Here is a 9,617-nt window from a genome sequence, read left to right on the forward strand (position 1 = left end):
TATATATATATATTTTTTTTTTTTTTTTTTTTTTTTTTTTTTTTTTTTTTTTTTCATTTTTGGATGATACCTTCAACTCGTTCCGTTTAATCATTTCCTTTTGTTCGTCCGAAAAGTCAGGCTCCATTCTTATGGGTGCAACGTACGAATTTTTGATTGGATTTGATTTTACAAAATCAATTTCTACCAGATACTCATCAGAATGTAGATACCTGATTTGTGGTCCAAACGAATATAACAACCTAAATTTTTGTTTTATATCGATACCTCTTTTTTTTAAGTATGGGTTTATTTCTAATTTAATTTTATCAATTAAATCTTGTACAGTAGTATAATTATCTGTAATATATTCATTATTGACAATTGTACTACTAGAATTTTCAGAAAGGGATGATGAATAATCGCTATTTAAATCTTGCTCATTTTGTTCATACAATTTTTCATGTGTTTTCATATCATCATGTATTTCTTTTTTAATTTTAATATGTCCAGTGAAAGCAGCCACTGATTGTACATGAGCATTGAATAAATGTATAACATAATAAAAATATTTAGGTCTTTCTATAGGATATAATCTGGATGTATATTTATAATGAAATGGTAAAATAGACAAACAGAAGGTTTTATTTTCCGTCATTGGATGATGTTCTAGTAACATAGAATGTTGTTTTAATAAAGCATCAAATGGTGCTTGTCCATATTGTACAACATTATTATGTTTTTGATAATTCGAATAATCTGTATGATCTGTTTTATATGTAAAAGAATCTATATTATATGAAGAATAATTAACAGGACTTGTTAAAGGGGGAAATGAATATATTAATATATGAGTAGGATCTATATTTAATTTATAACATACATGTTTTAATATTTGTTTTGTTGGACATCTTATATCTATATCTAAATCAATTTTTAATAATTCTCTTTTTAAAAATAAAAAGTGAGAATCAATATAATTAGGAAAATTCTTTTTTATATTCTTTTTTAATAAAATCCCTGCACAATTTTTATATTTTCCTAATTGATAAATTGGATCATATAATTTAAAGCGTATTTTATTAACATAATATTTACGCTCAATAAAGTCTACATAGTCACAGATGACATAAAATGGCAAAATCGGTTCTTCTTTGTGTGGAACTCCTCCACATTTTTTTATAATTCTATGACTCCGAGAATTTGTTCTTTTTATACCATCATCATTATCATCATTATCATTATCATCATTATCATCATTATCATCATTATCATCATTATCATTATCATCATTATCATCATTATCATCATTATCATTATCATTATCATCATCATCATCATCACCATTAATATTATTATTATTGTCCTTTAGTTGGATAGTTCCTTGTTCCTCCATCTTATCATTAACAAAATTGTTACTGTTATTATTATCATTATTATTGTCATTCTTTTTATCCTTTTTATCCTTTTTATCCTTTTTATCCTTTTCATTGATACCTTCCACATATAAAGAGCTTTTACACAATTCATTATTTAATAAACCCTCTTTAGAAAACACAGTATTATTCATATTATGCTCATTAATTATTTGCGATTTAGGAACTTCCTTACTGTCCGTTATATTTTTGTTCGTATATATAAATTCATCTTTTATCAATATTTGTGTTTTTGTAGTGTTTTCTTCATATATAGACATATTATCCACATTGTTATTTACATTAGTACCCATGCCTTTCTCTATATCACGCGTTCTTTTTTTTAAATCTCCATTTTTCATATCATATGTATCTCCCATATTTTCAACATGAACATTTGATAATCTACGTACATTATTATCTCTTTCTTTATTTTTATTAAAACTATTTGATGTAGTATCCTTGGATATATATTTTTCTTTATCCACATCGAATAAATCATTTATGAGTTCATCATTATTGTCTCCATTGCTTTTATCATCGTCAAACTTTGTTATACTATTTTTATGTACACTTGGAATTTTTGAATGTCTTAATTTATTATCATGATCTTCTTCATCATTTGAATTGGATAGTATAGATGATTCTTGATTTTTTATATTTTGAGTTTTTTTTTTTTTTTTCTTCGTCTTGTTTAATTTCTTCTTTTTCATTTTTTTCTTTTTATGATCAAATATTTCTTGTACGTATTCAAATTCCACAAGTTCCTCTGCTGGATATAAATAGAAATCTGTACTTTCTGATGTATAAGTCAAACAAGAGTTGGCAGATGAACACATGGATATATCAGAATCACATTTCACCATAATTTCATTATATATATTATGTTCATTTGAAGAATTTAAATTATTAGATGTGGATATATTATTGATACTACTAACTTTTTTTATATCTACAATTTTTTTCTTACTACCTTGACTAATTCGTAAATTATCATTTTTATTATTATCCTCTTTAATGTAATAATTATTATTATATGGAGAAATACAATTTTGAGTTTTTATAATATCCGTTTGATTTCTATGTTGATTTATTTGTTTATTATCTTTATTATTATAAATTTCGTTTGGGCTCTCAAGATTTGTTTGTTTCTTTCTTTTCTCTTTTCTTCTAAAGTGTGCATTACTACTACTACAAGTTTTGTCATTATTATTGTTATTATCTTCGTCCGTATATACATCAGATGTGGGAGGACTATAAAAAGGATATTGATAGTCTCTACATATATTTATTCCTTCATCATTTAATATCTCCATATTTTTATTTTTTTTTAAAATTTGTTCTTTTTTTTTTTGATTATAAAAAAAAGAACTTTCTTTTATTTCTTGTAACATGTTTTCATTTAATAAGGTATATGTAAATGTAATATTATTTCTTTCTAATTGTGAACCGTAATTTTTTAAATACTGATATAATTTCATAACTTCTTCATAACATAAATTATCTTTATTTATATTAAATATATTAAAATTCATGTTACTTGGTATATCATTATGTTCATACATATTATTCTTATTATTATTATTACTTTTGTCCATGGTATATCTGTCATGTACTTTATACGATAATGAAGATGATATATTTTCGTCTTCATTACAAAGAATAACACTATCTGAATCTTCATTTTTTATATTATCATATACATCATTTTGTTCATGTATTTCATTTTTATTATGCCTATTACCTTTATCATACGTATTAATATTTCTATTTTGATTTTTTCCAGAATTCATTTTAGCAATCTTTTCACATGAAGGTATAAAATTAAAATAGTTGGCATCTCTTGTATAATCTTGATCATCATTATAAATATACACATCTTTATCGTTTTTAGATATACGCGCATTTTGATTTAAATAAATATTAGTTTTCTTATTCTTTTCTTCCTGCTTCTGATTATCATTAAAAGGTTCAAAATAGTTATCATTTAATAATTCGTTGTGGTTCGTTTTATTTTTTTGATTATATATATTTTTTGTTTGTGTATCGTTTTCATTTTTGTTTTTTATATGATGAGTATCTATATTTTTTTCGTTATCCATATTTGTTGTGTAATAATTCTTGTCATTATTACTAGAAATATATTTATTACTATGGATGTTTTTTTTGTTATTATCATTTTTATCTGTATCCAATAATATTTTGTAATATATACCATTTCTATTATTAATAATATAACAACAGTTATATATTTTTTGTATGAGTTTGAATTTTTTATAAAGAACCTTACATAAAGTATTAGAATTAGCATCTATGTTATATGATGGATAATTTTCATCTTCTATATATAAATCTTCTTTTCTCATACCTAATCTTTGCATAAAATTTTTTTTTTTTTCTAAATTCATATTACTTAAGAAATTAAAAATCAAAATATCACCAGGTGATATTTTATTATGTGCTATAATTTTTTTATTTTTGATTAAATTACATTTATTTTTATATTCTACAAATATCTTAAAATTTAAAGGATCATCTGAATAAAAATATTCATTATTAATATAATTTTTTAATAAATCATAATTATATTTAGTGATATATCCTTTTTCCATAGCTTTTAAAATCTTCTGAATTAATCTAAGTTCTAATTGTTTAGGTTTTAGATGTATATCGCAGTGTAGAAAATCTAAGCATATGAGAGATGAATCATTGATTTTCTCTTCTGCATAAATATCAAAATATTTGAATACAAATAAAGCGGTTTTGGTTCTATAATTATTATTATTATTGATATTGTTAATATTATTATTATTATTATTATTATTAATATTATTATCATTATTATTAATATTATTATCATTATTATTAATATTATCATTATTATTATTAATATTGTTATAATTTTTTGATGATATCATCGTCCTTTTATTATAAGGCAAATACAATATATCTATAGTAGGAAATAAATCATTTGATTCTTTATTTGTCTTTTTAAACAAGTCATATAAATATATATTACTATGCATTTTCATATCTAAAGGATAATAACGATGTATATCATTCGATGATAACAAAACATAGAAACATTTCTTTTTTTTTAAATGATCATAGGATGATGAAGAGGAATCACCGTCAGAATGTGATGAACATGAAACATATGAATAGAATGTATTGTTATTTGTTGATTCGACATTATTAGTTGGTGATGTATTATCATTTATCACATGTGGTTCGACTTTAATATTTGTCAATTTGTTTTTTGATATATGTTTTATATATTTATCTAATGATTTTACAGTACAACATGAAGGTACAGATGATACAGAAGATGAAGAATCAACAGACGAAGTATATGCGGATGATAAACTAACAGATGATGTATCACTATCACAATATTCACTATCATAATAATCACTATGATTACTTTCGTTATCTATTATGTTACTATGATTATTATAATTTATTATTTCTTTATTATCATGATTACTTTCATTTTTTATTAGAACATTATTATATATATCTTTTTCATCTTTACTTTTTTCTTTCATATGTTTATAATATGTTTCTTTATAACGATCATGTATTTTGTCAACATGCATATTCTTATTATTAATATTTCCATTTTTCTTTTCTCCGACATTGGATATAATTCTTTCATCTTTATTATTATTTGGATTTTCTTCATTCTCTTCTGATTCTTCTTTCTTCTCATGTGAATTTATATCATAAGAACTATGGCGTGTATTTCTCATTGTATCCATTTTGTTACTACTACTACTACAACTACTACTACTACTACAACTACTAGTATTATTATTATTATTTTTTTTATTATTATTATTTTTATTATTATTATTTTTTTTATTATTATTTTTTTTATTATTATTATTTTTTTTATTATTATTATTTTTTTTATTATTATTATTTTTATTTTTATTATTGGTGGGACATTTTCGAGTTGAAGCATCATTAGATATATCCTTTTCACATGTTTTTATTTTATCATGTGTTGGTTCATTTTTCTTCACACTACCATCCTGTGCTACTTTCACATTGGTTATAGACTTATGAATATTATTTTTATTAATTCTTTTTAACATCCTAGCTTTGTGTTTATCGCTCTTCCTAGCATATATCCTCTTAATAATTTTTAATATTTTATAAAATGCTTCAATAACCGTTTTACTACGATCAAATTTAATATTGAATAATGATGGGATACCATATGGTGGAAGGTCGTGAAAAGATTTATGAACATAGGAATATTTATCAAAAACTCTTATTTTAACATATTCAAGAATTTCATCTTTAAGTTTATATCTTTTTTTATTAATGATTTCTTCTAGTCTACATCTTTTAACAACTTGAGGATTTACAACAGCTGGATCACATTCTTTAATTAGTTTTGGTATTAAAGACTTTTTAACATATACTAACATATATGCACTATAATTTTTTAGTCTTTGTTTTATCTTATCCGATATATCGAAATCGTATAAATCGTTATCTAAATTTAAATCATAACCACCAAAATTATCATTAATAACGGAATATTCACTGACTCTAAAAATTTTATCATCATCACATTTTAGCCAGAAGTTTTCATTATGCTTATAACTAAATGAATAATAATGACCACTGTTCATGTTCCCTTGATGAACCGAAACCGCTTGTAGTACATATTGACTTCCGCTTTTATTACAGTATTTTGATAAGTCTAATTCTTTATAAAATTCGAAACGATTATTTAATTTTACTGTTTCCATTCTTTGTAAATCAAATGTAAATCGTTTTAATAAGAAAATACATATATTAGGAAAGCTTAAGAATCTCATTCCTTTTTTGGCTTTCTGTTTACCATAACCATCCGTTTCATAAATATTATCTCCTTCTAAGATTTCAGCTTCAATTGCTTTATCTAATGATTCGTATATATTATTACACCCTTGAACATCTAATTGGATATCTTCATATGTTTCTTTTCTTATACTTTTATAATCTATATCTAAACATTCAATATATGTTTCAACTTCACCTTCAAACATCTTTTTTACTGAACCTTCAACTACCGTACCTTTCATCTGTTCTTCAACCTTATCTAACAATAATTTTAATAACTCGTGTGTATCTTGTTGAGTAAATACATCACTTGCATCCCATCCAAATGATCGTATCAATTCTTTACAAGAAACAGCTTCGTTTACGGTATGTAATTTATAAAATAAATTTTGTAAGGCTAAAGACGTTGGAAGAATATTTTTCTTCTCATTCTCTTCTTCTAGGAGGATATTTTTATAATCTACTTCTTTTGATTTGCCATGTTTATTCGATTTTTTCTTTTTATAATAATAAGATGATGAAGAAGATGAGCATGACACATAAGCTGACGAACCTGAAGAAGTAATTGATATGACGGATAAGTCACTGTCTGAGTAATTAAAATTGTACCTGTTCTGTATATTTGTGTCATAATAATTTTCTTCATCATCAACATTACCGTGATGATTACCGTGATGATTGCCGTGATGATTGTCGTGATGATTGTCGTGATGATTGTCGTGATGATTGTCGTGATGATTGTCGTGATGACTGTCGTGATGATTGTCGTGATGATTGCCGTGACCATTACCGTGATCATTATTGTGACCATTACCATAATCATCACCATAATCATCACCATAATCATCACCATAATCATCCCCATAATCATCCGCATAATCATCCCCATCAACATCACGATTATCTTTCATGAGTTGCTCATCAGTGTGTAACTCATAAATTTTATTAATGCTATTCATACTATCAATATTGTTAATATTTTCAGTATTGTTCATATTCCCAATAGGATGTCCACTTGTCATATCATATTCATCATCATGGTTATTAATTTTAGTTGCACTTAATGAAGCATGATTCTTCATTTTTTTATTATTTATTAAGAGATTTGATTTACTATTAGATGAATATTTTTTTTTTTTTTTTCGAGAAATGTTGGATATATTAGAAAAGTTGTCAGATGAGGATACTTGCGATATCCCATTTTCCATACTCTCTGCATTGTCTGCACTTTCAAAAATTTCAATGTTTTTTGCATTATTTTCATATTTTCTTTCATTATTAGCATATTTAATAATTTTTTTTTTTTTTTTTAAATTCTTTTTAGCATCATGGAGACTTTTCTTTTTACTTTTTTTTCCGTGTTTGGATACTTCGTTAATATTTGAATTATTGGTATGACAAGTGAAATTGGCATTATCATTTCCCTTATCATTAATTCTTGTATTTTCGATAGATGGGTCTGATGAGGAAACATTTGAATATGTATGTTTCTTATAATTTTTTATTTCATACTGATAATTATTATTTTCACATTTATTATTATTTTTGTGGTTATTTTTGTAATTATTTTCGTTGTTATTAGTATCGCTGTCTATTAAACTATTTGTAGTATTATTTGGTTCCTTTGAAAAAGATTCATCTCTTAATAATAAGGGACTCTTACTACTATTATTACTTCTATTATTACTTCTATAATTACTTGTATTATTACTTCTATTATTATTTCTATTATTACTTCTATTATTACTTCTATTATTATTTCTATTATTATTTCTATTATTACTTCTATTATTATTTCTAATATTATTATTATTATTGTTGGTAGTATTTTTTTCATTTGATGTGGCTTCATAGGGTATATCCTTTATTGCCAGATTATTTAATTTATGGCATGAGCCATTAGGCAATATGAGAGATTCCTCTTTTTGTTTTTCTTGAACAATGTTATCATGATTCGAATATATAGGTATTGAAGAAGGTGATAATAATATATCTTTAGAAGAATATTGATTTGTATTATTATTATTATGAATACCTACATCATAATCAGATTTAATATTTTTAATTTTTTCTCTTGTATTATAAGAAAGACGATTTAGTTTATTATATGCTTTATTATTTGATATATTGATATTATCATCTTCTTTTTGTTCATCCATTTGATCATTCATTTCAACATTTTGTTTTTTTGGTTCTTTTTTTAAATATTGTGCATCTTGATTATTTTCTAATCCCATAGAATTGTCACTCTCATATCCTCTGACATTTCGAAATAATATATTATTAATATTTTTATTATTATTATCACCATTTTTATTATCATAATTGTTGTCATGATAATAATCCGGGTTATTATTTAAAGGTAAAATATTTTTGCTAAACCTGTGCTTCTTTTTATATTTTCTTTTTTTCTTATTAAATTTCTTCTTGAAAAATTTCAAAGTTTTTTTTCCTATAATATTTTCTATATTAAATATCATCATACATACAGCTTTCCTAAAAATATTGATATGATATAAAAGTTGAAGTAAAGCATTCATATAACATGTAGCTCCATGATTTTTTAATCCAACAAAACCTGTTCTCATTTTACTATCATAATTAATATCTCTACTATTTTTATAAGATTCTGAACCAAAAGGAAAAACACCAGCTCTTAAAATGATTTCTCCATTTTCACTTATAAATCCTGGTTCTCTTAATTTTTCGAAAGGAACAAAATTATGCCATCCTCTATCTGTATTTAAATGATTAAAATTAAAATGATCAATTTTATAATATGATTTTCTATAATCAGCTATATTTATTAATATAATATAATATTGAACATTACTAAAACCCCAATCACTAACCCAATCATCTTTTGGAATAGTTTCTATAAATGAAGAAGCAACTGGATATATAAAATTATTAGCTCTTGATTTAGCTATAAATAATATTCTAAATATAAAATTTGGACATATTTTCCATTCAGAATATACTTCTTCATTATTTCTTATTTTTTCAAAGAAATTATCAACAACTAATTCTATTTCATTTTCATTTACTGGTCTTAAATTCTTATAATTATACATACCATCAAAATCTATATTGGTATTAATCTCAAAGTTATTATCTATATTGTCTCTATCATTATATTTACTACTACTATCATCATTACTATCATCAACACAAATCTCATCGATTTCACATGAATTTATGTTCTGTTCATGATATCGATTAAAACTACTATAATTATTAAAATTATTCATACCTTCGTTCGTACCATTTTCTAAATCACTGTCTGATGAATTAACGCTTCCCCTACGTCTTCTATAACTGTCTTCTTCTTCTTCATTATTATTAAACATTTTTTTTTTTTTTTTTTTTTTTTTTTTTTTTTTT

At 23.7% G+C, this 9,617-nt stretch overlaps 1 protein-coding gene across 1 annotated transcript; it reads right to left on the minus strand.

The window, feature by feature from the left end:
- Window positions 1-70: 70 nt before the first annotated feature.
- On the minus strand, window positions 71-9,583 carry PRSY57_0723300 (ubiquitin carboxyl-terminal hydrolase, putative; the record flags this gene model as incomplete). Its single annotated transcript, XM_020114685.1, has 1 exon — window positions 71-9,583. A coding segment is annotated over one exon (9,513 nt), but the record flags the coding sequence as incomplete, so codon positions are not given.
- Window positions 9,584-9,617: the final 34 nt, after the last annotated feature.

This window comes from Plasmodium reichenowi, chromosome 7 (genome assembly GCF_001601855.1).
Source record: "Plasmodium reichenowi strain SY57 chromosome 7, whole genome shotgun sequence".
Taxonomy (NCBI): domain Eukaryota; phylum Apicomplexa; class Aconoidasida; order Haemosporida; family Plasmodiidae; genus Plasmodium; species Plasmodium reichenowi.